This window comes from Panthera leo, chromosome A2 (genome assembly GCF_018350215.1).
Source record: "Panthera leo isolate Ple1 chromosome A2, P.leo_Ple1_pat1.1, whole genome shotgun sequence".
Taxonomy (NCBI): Eukaryota; Metazoa; Chordata; class Mammalia; order Carnivora; family Felidae; genus Panthera; species Panthera leo.
The window spans coordinates 364,809-385,068 of record NC_056680.1 but is presented as its reverse complement, the minus strand read 5'-3'; the positions used below and the strand labels follow the sequence as shown (position 1 = coordinate 385,068).

General features: G+C 62.6%; 1 protein-coding gene across 5 annotated transcripts; it reads right to left on the bottom strand.

Annotated features, from left to right (window-relative positions):
- Positions 1–408: 408 nt before the first annotated feature.
- On the bottom strand, positions 409–17,467 carry PTBP1 (polypyrimidine tract binding protein 1). Of its 5 annotated transcripts, XM_042927725.1 has the most exons (16): positions 17,279–17,464; positions 16,951–17,161; positions 10,010–10,040; positions 6,688–6,763; positions 6,360–6,532; positions 6,133–6,279; positions 5,858–6,028; positions 5,654–5,764; positions 5,406–5,580; positions 5,074–5,151; positions 4,211–4,359; positions 3,042–3,075; positions 2,516–2,608; positions 2,207–2,423; positions 2,031–2,108; positions 409–1,943 (listed from the first exon to the last, which is right to left on the bottom strand). In XM_042927725.1, the coding sequence occupies exons 1-16, from the start codon at positions 17,385–17,387 to the stop codon at positions 1,811–1,813; spliced, it is 1,986 nt and encodes a 661-aa protein (XP_042783659.1). In that variant the 5' UTR covers positions 17,388–17,464; the 3' UTR covers positions 409–1,810. The 5 variants fall into 5 exon arrangements, with proteins under 5 accessions (XP_042783659.1, XP_042783660.1, XP_042783661.1 ...); XM_042927726.1 differs by lacking the exon at positions 5,074–5,151 and having other exon boundaries at positions 17,279–17,467; XM_042927727.1 differs by lacking the exons at positions 16,951–17,161; positions 17,279–17,464 and adding an exon at positions 16,785–16,916.
- Positions 17,468–20,260: the final 2,793 nt, after the last annotated feature.

Sequence of the window (20,260 nt, the reverse complement as noted above, 5' to 3'; positions counted from 1 at the left end):
TAAAATGTCGACACCCACTGGAGTCCCGGCTGAGTCACTGTGGTCCAGGGCCCCCACGCACATGAGGGCTGGGGGGGGGGGGGGGGGGGACGACGGGACACAGATGTCACGCTCGTGGACTGAGGCTCATGCACGCGGATGGCGGGGGTGGGCAGTGGTGTGCGTGCGGCCTTCGCCCCTGGGAGGAGACCCTTGCCCCCCGCCCCACACACCTCATCAGCTCCCCCAAACCCCATCCCCGTCAGAAAGGAGAAGGCTAAATTCAGAGGAGGAAACAGCAGTGAAGGCAGAGGCGGAATAAAGAGGGAATCAAGTGCAGGATGCAGAGACATTTATTCAAAGTCCAGCAGACAGACTGGCCAGCCGCCCTCTACAACGTGAACAGGAAGAAAGAGCCTACAGAGAAGGTAGGAGTTGTAAAATCGCTTTAATTCGGTTCTCTCTGCATTACAAGCCGTCGGGGCGGGCAGTGGAGTGCCTCGCTCCCGGCACAATACTGAGCCTGTAACTGCGGTTATCAAAATATACATCTGCGTCACCTTTATAAAAAACCACGTTTGCTGCCCCTCGTTTTACAACAGGTATAAAAAATTATAAATATTTACACCCTTGTTCCAACCCCACACGGAAACTCGAGGGTCCAGGCCCGAGGGAGGGGGCTGGCCAGCACGGGGTCTGCTCGCAGGGGCGCCCCTTGGACCCGTGAGTGCAGGACGACGTGTGGGAGACAGTTAAGACTCAGGGGCCGCTGTCCCACCTTCTGGGGCCCCAGCATTAGAGGCAGACAAAAAAACAAACAAAACTTTGGTCCAAAATTTGCAGGAGAAAGGAAACCCTGAAAGTTTACGAGTTTAAGAGCGCTTTTCCCCTGGACAGGGAACAGGTTAGGTGTGAGTAAGGCATCTGGAGGTGGTGGGCAGGGCCGGCCTGGGGCCTCGCGGGAAGGGCCGGGGCCCCAGCGGGTCTGCCCTGGAAACTGGATCCTGCCCTGCGACTTAATTACAAGGAATAAAATAAAAAAGGACAGTATGTAAGGTCATAGGTCATACCACGAGGAGGAGACGGAGATTATACTCATACCATTTTTATCATCTTGCTATATAAAAAGTTACTTAAAACTATTTCTTTTGCATATAAATGAAAAAAGATTAGAATATTTGGTCAACTGGAAATATTGCTAGGCACAGATGTCTGCAGCTGCATCAAAGCATAATACAGAGATTACGGTGAAAACAGAGCTCCGAGCTGAAGGAGGACAGGGCCGGTGCCTCGGGGTCTTGCCCCAAGTTGGGGTCCCGGGGTGGGGGTGGGGAGAATCACACACTTGATTGGACAGATCAGGGGGTGCCGGCTGGTCCCTGCAGCTCGCAGCCTCCTGCTGCGCCAGGCACGTGATCCCACGCGGGAGGCCGACCCACCAGCCCCCACACCCCCCCCCACCCCCCCGCCGAGGGCCCTGCCAGAGCAGCTGGTTTTAAGGCACAAGAAAGCCGAGTCGAGGTTTGGGAGCGCCCACCCCACAGGGGCTGCAGAAGGCACGGGCTTGGGGGGCCGGGGAGGGAGCGGGGGGGGGGGGGGGGGGGGGGCGCACTGTCCACTCGTCACCAGGAGCCTGAGGCCGGCACCCCACCTCCCCAGGGTGAGCAAGGTCGATCAGATTTAATTTTTTTAAAAACAGGTAAACTGATTTCTCTTTTAAAAAAATAAAATCTCTGGTCTTTTAAGGTCACTTCAGCTGCTTTTTAAAGTGGCTTTTCTCTGGAATGATGGAAGTTGTGGCCAGGCGCCAGCAGGCCGGTCCCTGGCGGCCCTAGATGGTGGACTTGGAGAAGGACACCCGCAGGTGGTGGTTCTCGCCCAGGTCGTGGTTGTGAAGGTCAATGAGCGCCTGGATGGCCTCCTCCACCGAGCCCATCTGGATCAGGGCCATCTTGCGGTCCTTCCTGAGGGACAGACAGGGCCAGGGGCATTGGGGGGTGGGTCGGGGCAGCGGGCAGGGCGGGGAGCTGTGGGGGTGGGGCGGCACTCACTGGAAGAACTTGAACCCCTTGACGATCCCGCCGTTGCTGGAAAAGAGGATCTTCAGATCGTCCTCGGACACGGAGGGCCTGCGGGGAGAAGAGGGGTCGGACGCTGGTTCTCGGGGAGGGCCCGGGGAGGGCCCGGGGGGGCCCCAGGGAGGCCGCAGCCCACACCCTGCACATACGGGATGTTGGAGAGGTGCAGGGTGGCCGAGGGCGGGAAGATGTTCTGGAAGTTCTTGGAGCCGGGCTTCTTGAAGCGGTGCAGGGGGGAGTTGCCGTAGTCCTTGGTCAGGCCCTGGTCCTCCTGGCCCTCGCGGGGCAGCTGCACGTTCTGGTGCTTGGACAGCGTGATGCGCACCGGCTTCCCGTGCAGCTTGTGGCCGTTGAGGTGGCTCATGGCTGCGGAGGCGGTACGCTCGTGACCCCAGGCCCCACGCCCACGCCCGGCAGCGCCCGCCCGCCCGCCCGCCCCGCAGGCCCCGGCCGCTTACCCAGCTGCGCCTGGCTCCCGTCCGCCATCTGCACCAGCGCGTTCTCCTTCTTGTTGAACAAGATCTTCACCCGCTGCACGTCGCCGTACACGCCTTCGAGAGCGCGGGGACAGGGGCGCTGAGCCGCCTGCAGCCCCGCCGCCACCTCCCCCGCCAGCCCCCACGCCCCGCACACCCCTCGCAGGGCTGGCTCTCCCCGAAGGTTTGCTTATTCTGCCTCTGGCACCTGCGTCTAGTCACAGGGAACGGTACCAGGAAACTACCTTCAGCAGAGAGGTCGTAAACTCCAGGAAAGGTCCGCGGCCAAGAACCGGCACTTTAGCATGCTACCAGCACGTTTAACTCTTCGAAAAGCATGCAGGGCAATAAACCATGCGTCTCCCGAGTCAGAATAAATACGCAAACCGAAGGCAAGCCACGTAACGAGGCAGAATGCCCGACTGCAAACTCATAGTACATCTTAGGGCGTAAAAAATAACCTCAACTAAATGAAAACAAGGTAATAAAAGTGTGAATGATAACATACCGAAAAGAATAAAGAGGCTTTGGGGTGTGACTCTCTTTAGAGGACAGCAGAGCAAGGCAGCGAGGGACAGGGAAAGGGAGAGGTCAGGGGGCGAGTTGCCAATCGTCCACCACGAGGAGGCAGCCCCACAGGCGTGCAGGTTGATGGATGATGAAGTTGTCAGGATGTTAATATTCAAGGGCAGGTTGGTTTCCGGAGAGCAGGGTTTGAGGGGGAATTTTGTTTTTTATTTATTTATGTTTTGTTTTGTTTCAAGCAACAACAGGAAGCAGAAGTGCCGTGCAGTCAGTTGGCAAAGAAATTCCGGATCAGGGCAAGAAAAAAAATTGGGAAAGGGGAAGGGGAGAAAAGAAAAAAAGTAGCAAAAAAACACAGGTCAGTAAATACATAAGAAACACGAGCGCTCCATCAGTCCAGATCTACACACTTTACAAGTCACAGGTCCACCTCGCAAACACAGGCAGGAAAGCGCCCCCCTCCCGCAGCGAGCAGCAGGAGGGCGCGGCCGGGACCCCCAGGCGGCAGCCCGGCTCCCAGGGGCCCCGGCGGCCTGCTCGCTGCGGCGGGCGGGCCTCCGAACAACGCTCACACAAGCACAAGGCGGAGCGAGTCTGTTAGTGGAGGCTTCGCTAGGGGCCGGCCGCCCCCGGGCCGGGAAGTCACAGGAGGGGCAGACAGATGAGAGACAGTCTGAAACGCTCGTCAAAGGCGGTCCCATCCTTCCCGAGTGAGGGACCGGGAGCCCTTCTCCGCTCACCCGAGCTCTCTCTGAGCCAAACTCTGCCACCGGGACGGGCACGGGTTTCGCCATCCCGGGGACCTCAGCTGCAGGGCAGCGTCCCCCCGACGGAGGCACCCGGCGGGCGTCCAGACCGCGTCGTGTCTGGCTAGAAATTTTAAGGACTGCTTTCACGTATCAAAGCGTATCTCGACCCTGCGTCTTACGGAATCGGGAGACGTAAGCCGAGGTGTAAAGGAGAACGAGAGAACACTGAGCGCCGAGGTGGCGGCAGCGAGTGGACCGGCACGGAGGGGTGCCGCGACCGGTGGGACCCCGGCGCCTGGGGCCAACAGGAGCTCAGCCCGCTCCCCTCCGCACTAAGACCCACTAGCGTAACACCCCCGCTTGCGCTTCTGGGAACGACAGCCTGGAGGGAAGAGGCACGTACCTCGGGGTTGAGGTTGCTGACCAGCAGGACAGAGTTTCCTGCCCCTGCCAGGCCGGGGATGGCGATCCGGCCCGCCGCCGCCGCCGCCGCCGCCGCCGATGGGATGGCCAAAGGAGCCAGGGCCCCGTGCACGTTAGGGACAGAGAGGCCTGGAAAGGGAAGGGCGGTCAGGATGTGAGCAGCAGGGCCGGGGGTTCTGCTGGGAGGCGAGTGCCGGTCCTGCCCGTCTTCTCGCAGGAGGAAACACAGGAGGCGGCCGCGGCCGTGCTCGGCCCGGTGCCCACTGTGCGGCCTGCCGGCTCCTCCTGCCTCTCCTCGTGGCACAGACCGTGCCAGCTTTGGCCCCATCTACATGCGCCCAACAGTACAGAAGCTCCACTCGGTGGATGCACAACGGAGCCCCGGACGGGCCTCGGCCGTGCGCGCATGCAGGCGCCCGTCACCATGCAGACGACACCCGGGCGGGACGCAGCAGGCCCGTGCCTGTCACAGGAGGGCAGGCTGGCCCCCTGGCAGGGACGCTCGGGTGTGCCCCCGCCCCGGTTCATGCCGCTCTGCTTACCGGGCCACTTAAATTCATCTACTAGGGACACATCCCTCCAACCACCGTGCGCGCTCGTCCTCGCCCGGGAGGTGCTTTAAGGGAACCAGACCAGAGACTCTGGGGTTAGCGGATTCTCTGCACAGCCCTGTCCTAAGACTGCCCTGTCCAGGCTCCTCAGGGAACCCAGAGACCCGCACCCAGGGAGGCGGGCTCCCCCCGAGACCGAGCCCACGTCAGCTGCCCGTGGAAGCACAGCTACTGGAAAGGTGTGTGGGCATGCACGATCGACGGTGGGGACCAAGGTCAAGTGTTTGAGTACCTGCAGCTTGAGGAATTGCAAAGGTGGGAGGGAAACCAGCTCCTGCATACGGAGAGGCTGACATTATACCAGGCGCACCTAGAAACAAATGAGACACTAATCATCGCACCCACCACCTCCGCCGCGAGCAAGGGCTGTGTGTGTGCGTGACCCCACACCCAGTGGGCAGTCTGGGCCGGGTGCCGTGCTGGCCATCTAAGGAGCAACAGGCACCAACCTCCCTGGGCACAGAGTCGGCGTCACGGGGTGCCTGGGGCACGGACACTGAGCTACGTACACATCCTCGCCTCCCACGGCACACGGCGGTCGGGGCACCTTGCCGGGCGTCTTACCGAAGGCAGCGGCCATGGTCTGGTCTAGCGAAGGCTGGCTGTCCCCGGAGGGCAGGTCAGGGCGTGTGTAGTCACGACTCTTGTCGTTGTTGTACTTGACGTTGAGGCTGGTGAGCTTAGAGAAGTCGATACGGAGGGTACAGCAGGCGTTGTAGATGTTCTGCCCGTCTAGCGACTGCAAGGAGACAAGCCGTGAGGCGCTGGGGGCCGGGGGCTGGCCAGGGAGGCGTCCCGGGGACCCTACTCACCAGCTTGGCGTGCTGCGCGCTCACAGGGTCGGCGTACTGCAGCAGGGCTTGAAACTGGTTGTTCTTGGTAAACGTGATGATTTTCAGAACCGTGCCAAACTTGGAGAAGATCTGCAAGAGAAAGGAATGGTCCCGACCTCCGCCCGGGGAACCCCACGGTCGGTAACAAGCCCGGGGGCGGCCGCACGCCCCCAGCCACCTCACCTGGTGGAGCACGTCCAAAGTCACTGGGTAGAAGAGGTTCTCCACGATGATCCGGAGCACCGGGCTCTGGCCGGCCATGGCCATCCCCGCGTCCACCGCGGCAGCCGAGGCGGCCAGGGCCAAGTTTCCCGACTGCACCGAGTTCACCGCCTGCAGTGCTGCCTGGGCCCGCTGTGGGGAAGGGGGTGGGGGGGGGAGTTACGGCCGGGAGCCCCGCGCCACCGGCTCCTTTCTCCCCAAGTCCACCCCACCGCGCCCCAGGCCCGGCAACGCACCGCCTGGTTGGGTGAGCTGTCCGTCTTGAGCTCCTTGTGGTTGGAGAACTGGATGTAGATGGGCTGGCCGCGCAGCACAGGGGTCACGGACGTGTAGTAGTTCACCATGGTGTTGGCGGCCTCCTCTGTGTTCATCTCGATGAAAGCCTGGCAGGACAGGAGCGTGAGCCAGGCCCGGATTCCTGAGCCTTCCCAGGAAGGGCACTTGCCTGGCTACGAGCAGATACCTGATTTTTCCCTTTCAGCATCAGGAGATTGGTGACCTTCCCGAAGGGCAGTCCCAGAGAAATGACCTCGCCCTCGGTGACGTCACTGGGAAGCTTCCGGATGTGGATCACTCTGGAGGGCACGCCTGCACTCCTGTTGTCACCCTTGAACTTCTTACTGTCGTTCCCATTTGCTGACGGAAAAGCGGTGTGTAAGGCATAAAGCACCGTCCAGACTCGAAAAACCCTCTGTGCCCGGAACCAGCTTCCTCCGCGACTCCAGGAGGCCGCCAGCAGATGTCCCCTGCCCACCCACAGCCAGGGGACCGGGGACTGCACGCGGAGTTACCTGCAGAAGCAGAGTTGCTGCTCATGATAAAGGGTCCGTTAGTGACACAGGCAGAGAAGAGCTCGTCGGATCCCCGCTGAAAGAAACAGGGGGTGTGTGGAGCAGAGCAGAAGACCAGACGCCCTCCCCAACACCCGTGTCCACCTCTCCCGTGTGACCTGCTCTCGAGAAAAGACCGCACCCCAAACTGACCATTTTTCCCCCGCGATGTCCTCGCAATCCTAATCCCAAGACACACTCCTCCTCGACAAGGCAGGGGCGGGGGGCCCAACGCCTATGGCACGGGTTCACGCGTCACGTCCACCCCACGCTCTGCAGGACCTTCCTGCGCACACGGGGCCTCGCGCCAATAGCCACACGGGGCTGAGCCCGGCCCGGCTGTCCTAGAGAGCTCGGCTGTAGCCCTGCCCACGTCAAGACCGTGGGACCGTCTTCGATGACCACGGGGCTGCCGGCAGACTCGAGGAACAAAGCCCCCTTGTCGCACTGCAGCCACCTGCTCAGCCACAGGGCCCTGCCCTATTTTCCAGGCGTCTAAGGAAACCTGAGCCTTGCTCTAGTCGCTGTCGGACGGAAATACTACCTGCTCTCCATCCGCGCTGTGGGCGGCGCTGTGCAGTGAGGGGCGGGGACCCCGGCTCCCTGGGACTTGTGACCTGCCCCTCTCTTGCCACGTGCTGGGCTCCATGTACTGGAGTCAACCCCCCAGCACCACGTGAGACCGACCCTGGGTCCAGACACCATGTGGCGTCCCTGCTGCCAGGTGAGGCCCGAGGGCAGAACCAGCCTACACAAGGTGAGGAACCGCAGGGGACCAGCACTCCTCAGTCGGGGGCCCCGTGGGCCCAAGGACCCGGCTCCGGCCGCACACTCTCGCCGCCCAAGGCTCACAGGCTTTAGGACGGCGCCACCAGGAACCACAAATAACTCCTCAGATTCCCTGGATCCAAAACTGGCAGCCAAAGAGGGTCTCGGGGCCTCGGCTGCCCAGGCAGAAGGGGAAAGAGCAGCCCACCTGGGCCCCAGAGCCTCCCCCTTCTCCATGTGCTTCCTCAAGGACACCGTATCTTCGCTCCTCTGCTGAGCTGTGCAAACATGAGCGCGCACAGCACCCGGTGCCCCAAACCCTCCAGAACCTCCCAGCCCAGCAGCTGGTGACAGCGGCCGAAGGAAGCTAGAGGTTTAAAACTGCCCTTTGGGACAAGGACCGGGAACCGGCTGCCCCAGCTACTGAGACGGCTAATGTGGGCCTGTCCCCAAACCCAAACGCCTGGACAGGCAGGAACCCACACAGGTCCCCCACAGCCCAGAGCCCTGGAGCCCAGCGATGTGGAGGTAAGCGTCCACAGATCCGAGGGAGGACCCGCGTGGCTCCACCTGAGGAGCCGCCGTGGCTCAGGAAGAGCAGGACAGTCAGACTCCCTTCCAGGCTGAGGTCTGGCACAGTAAAGGGAAGTGTTTAACCACCAGCCAGCTGCAGCCTATCACACCCCAAGCCTCCCGAGTCACGGAGGCCAAGAGGAAAGCCGGCAGGGACCCCAGGCAGGCCTGTCCACATCCTACCTGTCAGAGCCACAGGACAGCCCCTTCCTGTCTCGGGACTCAGGGGCCCGGGCCCTGACCTGCCCCCATCTGCCGGCCACACAACCCTCATCATAAGGGCAATCTTGGCCCCTGCCGAGGACCAGCAATAGGTGGGGCCGGGACTCCCGTGAGTGGCTGCATCCGTGTCTCTGTGGGCATCGTGCTCCCTTGCCTACTTACACTCTGCTCCTCTCCCAGGACACAGACCCCCCCCCCCCCCCCACACACACAGCGCGGGTACACACACGGACCCCCAGCTCAAGAGGCGCGGATGTTTCGCAGGGCAGAACCTCAGGCACCAGAACACCACAGGCCTTGTGACTGGGCCACAGCTGGGCCAGGCCCAGGGACCACCCAACTGCCTCCAGCAGAGTTCTTCCCACGCCACACTTGGGGAGGCCACTGGGCATCAGCCCTCAAGTCAACGAAGCTTCGAGAGAAACCAACCCTCAAGCACGTACTTGCTACCGGACACAGTGCGGGACAGCACACGGCAGGACCACCTTTCCTTCCCCCGAACACCAAGTACCCCTGACACCTGGACACCACTCACTTCCCGCATAGCCGCTTCTAAACCCAGGAAGAACCACACTGCCCTCCCAGTGGGCCGGGGGTGCAGGTTCAGGGGGGCTGTACTGGCAGGAAGCCCCTGCCCGCACCCCCCAGGAGGTTCTGTCTGTGCAGGTGGGATTCTGGAAGCACAGGTCTCCTGGGAACAGGATGGCCAGAAGGAGACCGTTCCGAGAACAGCCGTTCTAGAGCTGTTCCGGCCGGAAAGCGGCTCCCACAGTAAGGGGAGGACAGTCTGCAACCCAGGCGTTTTCTGGGATCGTTACAACCCCCTCAGAAGACAGTCCCTCTCCCCTCTCACCACCTGACAAACAGGTTTTATCTGCAGGAAGATCAGGACAGGCAGCGTGTGAAGACAAGAATCCACTTGGGAAAAGTGAAACCCAGCCCAGGCACGGCTGCCGACTACCAGAAACCAGCTGGCTGCCTGCTCAGGTCACTCGAGCCACCTGCGGGGAGCCCAGGAGCCATGGCCCGAGGAGACTCCCCCACCTCCCAGCACGGAGCCCAGGAGGCGACCAACTGACCGGCAGTGCTTACCGATCATCAGGCCCAGGGTTCCCCCGGAGGCCACGTCCCCGTGCGTGCACATGCCTGGCCTGCAACCGGGAGGGAGAAGCACGTGGCCCCCCAACTTCCCGTGGGGACAACTCTGCGTTCCTTCGTCCACCTTTCTTGCCACTGGCGTTGAGAACTAACCCTTCCGCACAGAAGGGACACAGCGCTCTCGTGTCCCTCAGCTCACAAACACCGGAAGTTCTCAAAACAGACAACTACCCAAACCACGACGCCATCAGAAGTAGCCCCAAACTGCCCCAGAGCCCCCACACCCCCTCCAATCTCACCCCCCCCCACTCCACAAAGGGCCTGGAGCATAACCAGATCTTGACTTTTCCCACATCAAACCGAGGGCACTCAGAACTTTCTGGGGCAGACGCCCCCGTCAACCCCACCGCACACATCCCTCCTAACCCGTGAGCCGTAAAGCAGGACTCTCATGGGCTCTGAATTTCAGGGCAGGTGCCTTTTCTTCAGGGGAGCTAGGGAGCCCACTGGGCAGAGGACAGGGCCTGCAGCCTGGATGCCTCGGGAGCACCGAGTCAGAGGTGGCGCGGGCAGATGGGCCCAGGCCACGGGCACAGACTCAGGCTGAGCCGAAAGTACCTACCTTTGTACCAACTGCTATGTCTGGGACGATGCTACAGAGAGAGAAAAAAGAAAGCCGTTAGCCAGGTGCACTGCCGGTGTCCCCACTGTCCCAGGGGTGGGGAAAGCCCACAGCCCCTGCCACTAGGGTGTCGGGAGTTCCCCGTGGCCACCAGCGTGGCTCGCTGCTGACTGCACACCCCCACCCCCACTAGAGCCCTTCAGGCAGGGAAGTGAGCCGTCGTCCAACTAATCTCAACTTGAAAAGGAGCCACCATTGTCTTCCAGCCCCCTCCCTCCCAGCAGGACCCCAGGCCCCGCCTCTGGACCTGTCCGAGGACAAAGCTGCCCCCTTCGAAAGCCCCAGGAGGGACCCTTGACGTTGTTACTGAGGTTCAAGTGCTGTCGTCTGCTTTCTAAACACTGGAAGCGCTTAGGAACATTTCTGAGCAAGACGGGGCCACTGAAAAGGCAGCTCTCAGGCCCCAGGTCAGAGCTTTGGCTCCAAGGGGAAGACAGGGGACTCCACGTCCCACGCATGGAAGGTTCCCGGGAAGGGGGCAGCTCGGCTCCGGTGAACAGACAACATTAACACAGGTTACTTATCAACCTGGCTCCGCGTGACTGGACTTTCTCCCGCCTGGGGGCTGGACGGAAGCAGGGCTACCTGAGGGTCCCCGCAGCCCCGCGCGCCAGCTCCTAGAACAGCACGGCGAAACCCCCTCCAAGGGCTGGTGCGCGGCAACCGTGAACCAGCGAGGTCCTAGGCGACTCACGGAGCATCCGTCCACAAAGGGAACTGAGTCAGCGACGCCCCCCACCGGGCCTGCCCGGTGGATGGAGCCACCCGCCTCAGCACACGATGGCCCCCGTCACCTGGCCGAGGACAGGCGGTCCCAGACCCCGCGGCAGGCCCTGGGGCAGCCACGCGCACCCCCTCCCTGCACAAAGGCCAGCTTCGCTGTCCAGCTGGGAGCCCCTGGTTCCTGTCCTCCGGGAGGCAACTCCCAGGACCCAAACCCTGGGGTGTCGGGACCCCAAAGCACCGGCCTAGTCCTGCTGCCTGCAGCTGTGGCCTGCTGTCTTGCCATCATTCCCCTCGAGGCAGGACCTTTGCCTCCTCACCGTTAAAAAAAAAAAAAAAGAACAAAAAACACCTCACGCCCCGACAGCAACACGTTCTTAAAAACCCTAGTGAGCCAAGAAAAAACTTCCCAGAAAAACCGAAAGAATGAAAAGCATGCAGCTTCCCGGCCACTAACCCAGGGCGACTCGCGGCCTCCTAGTCCCCCGAGGGGGGGGGGGGGGGCCGCTCCCACAGGAAGTGTTTCACAGAGGCCGGCCTTTCCTCACGCGGGATCTGAGCCCTGGCTGCCCGCCGAACCGGCACGCGGCCTCGGAGCGCCGTTTCCCGAGACTCCAGACCGCGACCCGGCCCGGGGAACACGTCCCCCCCAGCTGGCTGGCTGGGGAGGGGGTCCCAGGGGGAGGTCCATCCCAGGCAACATGGAGGACGGACCGCGAGATCATGCCCACCACGCCGCAGCAATCTTTCTAAGGGGCTGGATTAGATTCCGCCCGAAACCTATCATTTCAGGCCCGAGGCACACGAGGCACGTGACCCTCCAGGCATTTTAACCAGCTCGCCCCGCCCCAAGGGCCAGACGGGGAGGAAGGAGGGCTCGAAGCCCACTATCCAACGAAGTTAAGCAGAACTCTCGGGAAGCCTCAAACTTTAATAAAAGTGGCACCTCCCCCTCGCCCACGGGGATACGACAAACGGTCCCCCGGACACGCGGGATGCAAGTCACACTCTGAAGCGAGCTTCATTTTCCGCAGGTCCTGGCATTTCTCCCCCAAGACCAGAAAGAAACCTAACATCTGAGAACAGGTCTCGGCGCCGCGGGCAGGCCCGGTCTCCGCGGTCGGCTCCGGCTCGGGGAACCGCCGGCCCGGGGCGCCCCGCAGGCGGGAACAAAGGGGGGCGGACGGGCCCCTCCCCGGCCCCCGGCTCGGGCGCGCGGCCATCCTTTGTGGGTAGCCGGGGAGGGGCCGGGCGGCCGGCGGGGGCGGAGGAGGGCCCGCGCCCTTCCGGGCAGGAGGGCGGCGTCTCCCGGCCGCGCCTGGGCCCGCGGCGTGCGGGGGGGGAGGGGGGGGCTGAAGGGGGGCGAGGGCAGAGTCCGCGCGGCGGGAAAGACCGCGCACGCGCAAAGCCCGACAGGGGCGCGAAGGGCTGCGCACGCAAGCGCGGGGGCTCGACGGGGAACGGGAAGGGCCACACGGGGCACGCGCAGCGGGGGGGTACGGGGAGCTGGAAGGCTCACACGGGGCGCGCGAACACTGGCGCGTGCGCGCGGGACACGGACGGGAAGCGGGAAGGGCCTCACGACTGCCGCGTGCGCTCGGGTTGAGGCGCGCGGAGGCCGGAAACGAGCAGGGCTCGAGAGCTTGGCCTGCACCACTCTTCTAAGCCCAGGAGGCACTGCCCGCCTGGCGCTTCCCCCCCCCCCCCCGCCGTCTCCGGCAGCCTGCCCCGCGCACGCACCCCAGGCTCAGGGAAGGGAGGGACCCCGGAGGCGCCCGCGAACCCGGGCGGAGGAGGAGCGACGCGCGGGCCACGGCCCCGAGGAGACCCGGGCGGCGGCGAGGGGAAAGCTGGATCGCCGGGAGGTCGTCGGAAACCGCGGAGAAGCAATACTTACCCGTCCATTGCACACAGAGGAGACCCGCAGGGGACGGAGTGGAGGCGCCGGAATAGCAGGAACCGACCCAACGGCTCCGAGTTATAGACTCACAAAATGGCGGAGACGCCCGAACACGTCCCCCGCGCGCTCTGCCCATTGGCTCCCGCCACGGAGAGGGGGCGGGGCGGGCGCCGCGGGGCCCTGCCGGCACCTCCCAATGGCTAGGAGGTCGCTCGAGGGGTGGAGCCAAGAGGGATGGCAGGCGACCATTGGAGAAGGCGGCCGTCCGTCGGGGCTCGAGACGGAAACGACCCGTGGAGACGGGGGGAGGGGAGAAAAGGCGGGATCACGTCACGGAGCTTGAGCCAGTAAGCTAGCTGCGCTCCTGCGTGGGGCTTTGCGGGAGAAGCCATCTTGAGAGTGGGTACGTGGCGAGTCCGGCCGCGGGAAGCGTGCTTTCTACCAGGCTGCCGCCATCTTGCAAACGGGCAGGGGCCGTCCCTGGGCGTGAGGGTACAGGGAGCTGTGTCGCCATCTTTGGGTCGGGCAGAGAACCTACGGGGCTCCATCTTGCTTTTGGGCACGTGGCCGAAAAGCCTGATTCAAAAGGAGACCTTATTTTTAGGTTAGCACGCGGGGAACTAGAGGCCGCTTAACGCGTCCCAGACTAGCTAGGACTCCGTATCCACTGCTGACCTCCGAGCGTGCGGTCGTCCTTTGTTCACCCCCAGAGCAGCCAAGCCCGACCGCAGCCCTGTGCCCCGGCTGCAGGGATGGGGAAACTGAGGTCCGTGGAGCAAGGCGGCCCCTGCCCACCGGGGAACTGAGCCCCGGACGCACACAGCACAGTCTCGCTGTCATGGGGCATCCAGGCAGGGACGCATCTCCATCTCAGCAGCCAAAGAACATCCTAAACATTTTTCTGAGAGATGATGGCAAGAGTTGTACATGGTTGTGCGTGACAGGGGTAACCCTTAGGTCAGTGGGGTGGGGGGCGCACGGGACCAGAGAGGGAAGCACTCAGGAGACCCTGCGCATGGTGGGCTTGGCGCAGTACTCGCCGCTGAGTTGATGCTCAGTAGGTGAGGGACACCGGTGTGACTGCTATCTGTGCATGCTGAGAAAGGGGCCTTCGGAGTGGCGGGCGACGAGAGAGAGAGAGAGAGAGAGAGAGAGAGGAGAGAGAGAGAGAGGGAGGGAGAATGAGAATGACAATGACATTCGTTGGGTCTGGCCAGCAAACAGCAGTGCTGGGAGTCGGGGGACAGCGCCAGCTCCAGGGCCGCAGCCCACCCGGCGCCAGTGCCAGAGAGCTGCCGCGCATTTCCACGGGGGCCTCCGTCCTCCCGCACGCAAGGCCATCTGTAGCCCCAGAATCGCTAATCAGGAATGTCCCGGTGGATTTAGGAGAATCTCTGACACATTCCCGTGGATTTGCTCGTCCGGAACTGCCATTTGAGCTGTGCTCTGGGTACCGCAGAGCTAGCTGCTCATCTTCCTTCTCTCGGGAGGGGTGCCAAGGGTGGCCCCTCCTTGACGGCAGTGGGGAGGGAGGGAGACGGCGGAGTGTCACGGCCCAGGGGGAGAAGAGGGCAGCTGACGCTGCTGGAGTGTCTACACTGTCAGAATTGTGTTAAAACCCACTTCCAGTCACAGCCCTCCCAGGGGTTCTGCCTTGCTCAGGGTGAAAGCCCAAGCCCAGTCCAGCGGGCCCCACACGGCCGGCCACCTGTCTGGTTCTGGCCTAATGTACACAGGCCTCCAGTATTTGGCTCGTCCCTCCTGGAGACTCCTCCCTAAATGACACTACTCTCTCCTTCACACCCCTGCCCCAGGGCCTTTGCCAAGGCCCCTCATTAGAACAGCTTCCCCAATGTCTTCTTCTGGGAAGGTTGACGGTAACATCCCTCATTTCCACAGTGCACTGGAGCTCCTTGAAGTAAATTAGAATTCATATTAGGTAGAAAATCCAGTGTTAGACAGCAAACACTGGCAAGGTGGCCAAGAGGCCACCGAGGGAGGTGTCCGTGGCTGAGATGAGGCCCCCAGCGTCTCAGGCCAGCCCGAGTCCTGCTGATTGCTGGAAGGGGAGAGGGCACGCGTGAAGGGGATGGGGGCAGGGGCTCCGATGAGAACCCACACTGATTACCACACTTGGACAATCCACAAGCGGGGAGGCCTACAACACACGTGCATTCCCGACTCCAGAGGCCCCAGCGTGTATGAATTAGATGTTTCGTGACTGGGCCAGGGCCTCAGGGGAGGCTCTGGGGGTGCCCCAGCACGTATGTACGTAGGAGCAGGTCGGTCTCCTTTTTCTTTTACATTTGCTGCCCTTTATCCCATCCCAGCCTTGCCTGCCAGCTGCTTCCTCATTAATGATTTAGGGTAAGAGTGGGTGTGTGATCACCTTGTATCTGTTTGAGAGTTTTGAAAACATGATCTTCTCAGTGGCAGGAACAAGGGAGGGAGAAGCCAGACGGGTGGAGGGGACTGGCCTCCCAGACCCCTGGAAGGGGGCCTGCTGGGGCCCCCTTCCTCATTTCAGATCAGATGGGGGGGGGGGGGCTGTTGATACGGTGCCTGTTTACTCTTTTGTCAAAATGAAAACACAGGACCAGGCCAGTCCCCCCTTGCCTCCCTGTGGGCTTTCCCCTGTGTTTCAAACGGAAATGGTTAATAGTTTTGGAATATTTGTTCATGTGTGTGTTTATTCATGCCTGGATTACAAAAACAGTAGGCTGGGGGGCAGGGCAGGGGTCGAGGGAGTGGGCTTGCAGGATTCACCCTGTCTCCATCCCGCATAGGCCTCCCAGCTTCTCTGACCCATTCTCTAGACGTCTGTTAGAGCTGGGACTGGAGGACCAATCCAACAGGCTGCCCCCAGCCCCTCCAAGCTGGAGCCCCGCCCCTGCCCCAGCTGGGTGGCCTGGAGCCTGGCCTGGCCCACAGGGAGGTCGGACCACAGGGAGCTAGGAGGCAGGACTGAAACGGCTTACTCTGGCCTGATGATATTCACATCAGAGCATGCCTCCTGCCCTGTGGTGGGGTCACGCTCCCCAGCCCCAAGGCTTCTTGCCCACCCTCCTCTTTAATTAGGGGAGGAACCGCAGGCCTCTTCCTCCCCTTCCCCTGCTAGGCCCTGCCCAGCCTCCAGCCCCTAAGGGAAACCCTGTCCCTGCAAGGTCCTTCCCCTGAATCGTCACCTCTCAAGCGTGTCACCTCTCAAGCGTCGGCTCATCCCGGACCCCTCCCCCCCCCCCCTTCCCAGATGCAGCCTCCAGAGAAACCCTGCGTCTCCCCGGGGCCTGCCCTGAGCCGGAGCCGTCTCTTCACCCCAGGCAGCCTGACCATGCATTGGCCACCTCCCTGCACACTTCCCTGTTGTAACTTTTTAATCGTCCGCTAGGAAATACTTTCATTTCCTTTTCCCAAATAGAGGTGGAGCGAGCTGCCTGAGCCTCTCAGCCCGTAGGAGGACCCACCCCGCCTGACCCAGGCCGCTCCACCTTGCTGCAGAGGGGTGGCCAGTGTGGCCAGTGCTCCAGAGGCTCAGGGAGGAGTTAGCACCGGACTCAGTCGCCGCGCGCGCGCGCCCGCCACTCGCCCTCGGCCCCACGACTCAACAGCAGCCCCAAAGCGGAAGGACCCACCGTCGGCCGGGAGTGGTTAACGCAACGTGTGTCCACCGTGCACGTGCACGTCCGCAGATGACCGTGTCCATGGCGCACGCACACGTTACCCGGGTGTGTCCACCGCGCACGCGCACGTCCCTCGGCCGCCAGCAGGAGCGAGGCGCCCACCCCAGCCGCCCCGCGGACGGACCCCGAACGCACGACGCTCAGGGAGGGAACGGGCCACGAGAGGCCACACGGGGTGTGAGTGCGCCTGCGTGAAACGTCCAGAACAGGCCCATCCACGGACGGACGGGAAGGGGGCTGGGGGGCGGGGGGGCGGGGGGAGGCAAAGGGATGAGGGGCAGGGGGCGCGTTTCCTGGTAATGAAATAAATATTCTCAGACTGGCTGTGGTGCTGGCTGCACAGCTCGTAAGGGCTGAGTGGTAAGGGCGTGAGTCGCGTCTAATAAAGATAAAGCAACCTGTAAGCACTCACTCCCACGAAGCTGGAAGTGCCATCCGCCGGCGAGGGCTGGGTGGGGAGCGTGCGAACGGCCGCCCGCGGAGGGGTGCGGTGCGGCCACTTTGGGAAACAGCTTGGCGGCTCCTTGCAAAGTTGCCTGTGGGCCTTCCCGGAAGGGCAGGTGCTGCCGCGTGCTCACCCGAGAGAGAGGCGTAGAAGTCGTTCCCAGAAGCTTCCACGAGAGTCTCCAGAGCGGCTCTTCGAAAATGGCCCCGGGACGCCGTAGGGACGCAGGCTGCTCACCAGGCCTGGGACGGGCCGGGCCGCGGCGGGCGGTGGCGTTGCCTGACCTCCTGGTGTGTTACAGAACCGCACCAGGATGGCTGTCCCAGGCGTTTTGGGGAGCGGGCCTGTGATCGCAGGCGGGTGAAGTTCAGGCCGGGGTGTCACTCCCTGGCGACTGGGGCGCTCTGGGGGCTCCCGGGCTGAGCAGGGGGGGGGGCCGCTGGGGCCCTCGGGGGGCTCACAGGCTGAGCAGGGCAGGGCGGCTAAGGCCGCCGCGTAAAAGGCTTTGCGATGGGGACGCTGCTGTCTGTAAGTTATAGCTCCGTGGACATCCGACTTGGGAAGGACCATCGGTTGTCACTATTGGCACGCGTGTGGCGTGCAGCCTGCTCACAAGGCCGGGCGTGCGGAGCTCTGAAGCGGCCGAGCCTCGCTCACCTCACCGCATCCACACCTTACCTGGTCTCCTGCGTTCCGGTTCAGAGACCCCTTACCTGGCCCATATCATCGATTCGTTAACATCCACGTCCGGGGCGACAGCGCCATGGAACAAAGCACATTCGACACACGCGTCTTCTCCCAAAGGCACGTCACAGCCTTCTGGTGGTCGGGAACGCTCGGGGGGCCGGTTTAAAGCTGAATCACCCAGAAAAAGCACCAACATGCAAAACACACGCACTGAATAAGCCTCCGAAAGGGCGCTTCTCTCCGAGCAGAGCTGAAACGAGAAGGCCGGGTGTTGCCGTCGGAGACCCGCGGTTTTGCCGGCCTGGGTGTGCCCGCGAGGGGCCACAACGGCGCCGGGAGGGTCAGTTCAGGATACATTTGCCAAATCCACAGAGAGATTTTATACGTAAGTTTACAGACAAAGACACATAAACGTTAGCGAGTAGGTGAGTTTGTAAATCCAGACTCTATAGCAAGGATCTAGCAAAATTTGAATCTACCCCCCGATAACGTGGCCGCTGGCCCCACGTGGCTAAGTTTACGTTAATCACGAAGAAGTGAAACGGGCGGTTCCGAGTCCACCACGCTCCCTGCGCACCCTGGCGGCTCCGCAGTCGCAAGGTGAGGAGGCCGTGTCCGCGGTGGTGGGAAGTCCCCGCGCAGGGAGCTGAGGGACAGCTGTTTGTGGCCATTTCCTGTCGCTGTTCTGCTTCGCGGGCCCAGAGGCCCACCTGCCCGCATCACCTGCCGGCTGCGTGTTCTCGGGCCTCCGCGCGTGTGGGCAGCTGTGGCTGCGCTGGGTACAGGGGGTCATCCCGCTGCTGGTAGATGGGTGTGCGTGCGTGTGCGCGCGCGCACGTGTGTGTGTGTGTGTGTGTGTGTGTGTGTGTCGGGACCCGTGGAGAGGAAGAGCGGGCCCTGCGGCTGGACGGGGCTGAGGAGCAGCGCTGCTGGGAGTGTTAGGTGTCCTTCCAAAGGGGTGACTACAAGGAACAGCATCAGGGGCAGAGAGAACAGCAACCTTGGGCTGAGGGACAGGGTAAGCGTGGTCTGGGCTGGACAGGGTTTGGGGTGGGTGGCCGCACAACAAGGAGGGAAGCACGCAGACCCTAACCAGCAAGACTCTGGGGTGCAGGAAGTGCAGGCAGTGTGCCCCTGGCTGGGGGCGGGGGGCCGCCGGAGGTCATGTGCAGGGTGAGCCTGGAAAACGCACAGCAGCACGGGGAATCGGTGGGGGGGGGGGGGGTTGTGGAGAAAGCGCAGCAAGCTGCCAGGGGCCGCTGAGAGGCTGCCCTTGCGGGGGGTGCAGCGCACGGGGCTGCTGACCTGTGATTCCTCATTCCGGGCGGTCTTCTCGGTAGTGGCTTTAGTGACATAATTTATACACCACGATTCACCGACATATGTTGTACCACTCAGCGGTTTTTAGTACATTCACAGGGTCCTACAATTCCAGAACATTCCATCTCCCCAAAAGCAACCCCATCCCCATCAGCCATCACCTCCACCCCCCCAGCCCCTCCCTTGGCCCCCACGAGCCCCCTTCCCGTCCGTGGATGAGCCTGTTCTGGACGTTTCACGCAGGCGGACTCACACCCCGTGTGCCCTCTCGTGTCTGGTTCCCTCCCTGAGTGTCGTGTGTTCAGGGTGCGTCCACGGGGCGGCGGGTGTGAGCGCCTCGCTCCTGCTCGTGGCTGAGGGGTGTGGACATGTCGTGTGTGTCCGCTCACCCACTGAAGTTTCCACCCTTGGCTGCCACGGACGTGCGCCCCCGTCTCTCCCGCGTGGGCTCTGCACGTTCCCCGGGGGGGCTGCAGCATAAACAAGCTGTTTCTGCCCGGCTCTAGAGGCGTTAGGTATGAGATCACGGCGCTGGCAGTCTCCTCCTTGTGTCCTCACAGGATCTTCCCTGGGTGTCCCTGTAAGGGTCAGGGTGACCCTCGTGACCTTGTCATAACTCGATCACCTGTGTAAAGACCCTGTGTCCCATCTGGTCCCCCCAGCATTCCTGTTTTGGGGGTGACTCTCTGCCCGGCCGCCCCGTCTGCGTTCCCGCCACTGCAGTCAAAGGCCACTGTCCGTCCACGGATGCGCCACACCGTCTTTACTGTTGCGATCCCTCGGCCTCCCGTGTCCTCGTTCTGTCCCACGACCCCATCGGGACACCGCGTGAATCGGGTTCTCACTCTCCTTAGGCCCCACTGGGCTGACACGCTTTCTCCACCTCTTCTCCGGTGGATGCCCCGGGCAGGCGGTCAGGAGGAGGACTGGACAGGCTTCCTGCAGGATGTCCCCCCCGCCGGGTTCATCCCACGATGGCTCTGAGCGAAGTGTCTGGCTCATGCCGTCACACCTGGGGCCCCCGCTGCCCACGAGGTTCCTCACCGCTGACGTTGACCTTGGTCTCCCGGCCGGGTGTGCCGGTCGGGCTCCACACGGTCCTTGTGGGCAGGGGTCGCCGTGTGCAGCCCACGCAGAAGGGTAGGCCAGGGGCCTTTCTGTCAAGCTGCTGGCAGTGGGGACACAGACCTCTGCCAGGCACTGGGCCTCAGGAAGGTGGACAACAGACACAGACCGAGGGCAGCACACATCGGCAACTGTGACAGGCCCCCACAGGAAGTGGCTGCCGGAGACAGAAAGGCAGGAAGGGGAGGCCACATCTAGTCTGGGGACTCAGGCCACGAGTGCACAGGAGGGAACCCCAAAGGCCTGTGTTGGGTTAGATCGTGGTCCCCAAGCAGTGTGTCCACATCCTGACCTCTGGCAGCCAGAAACGC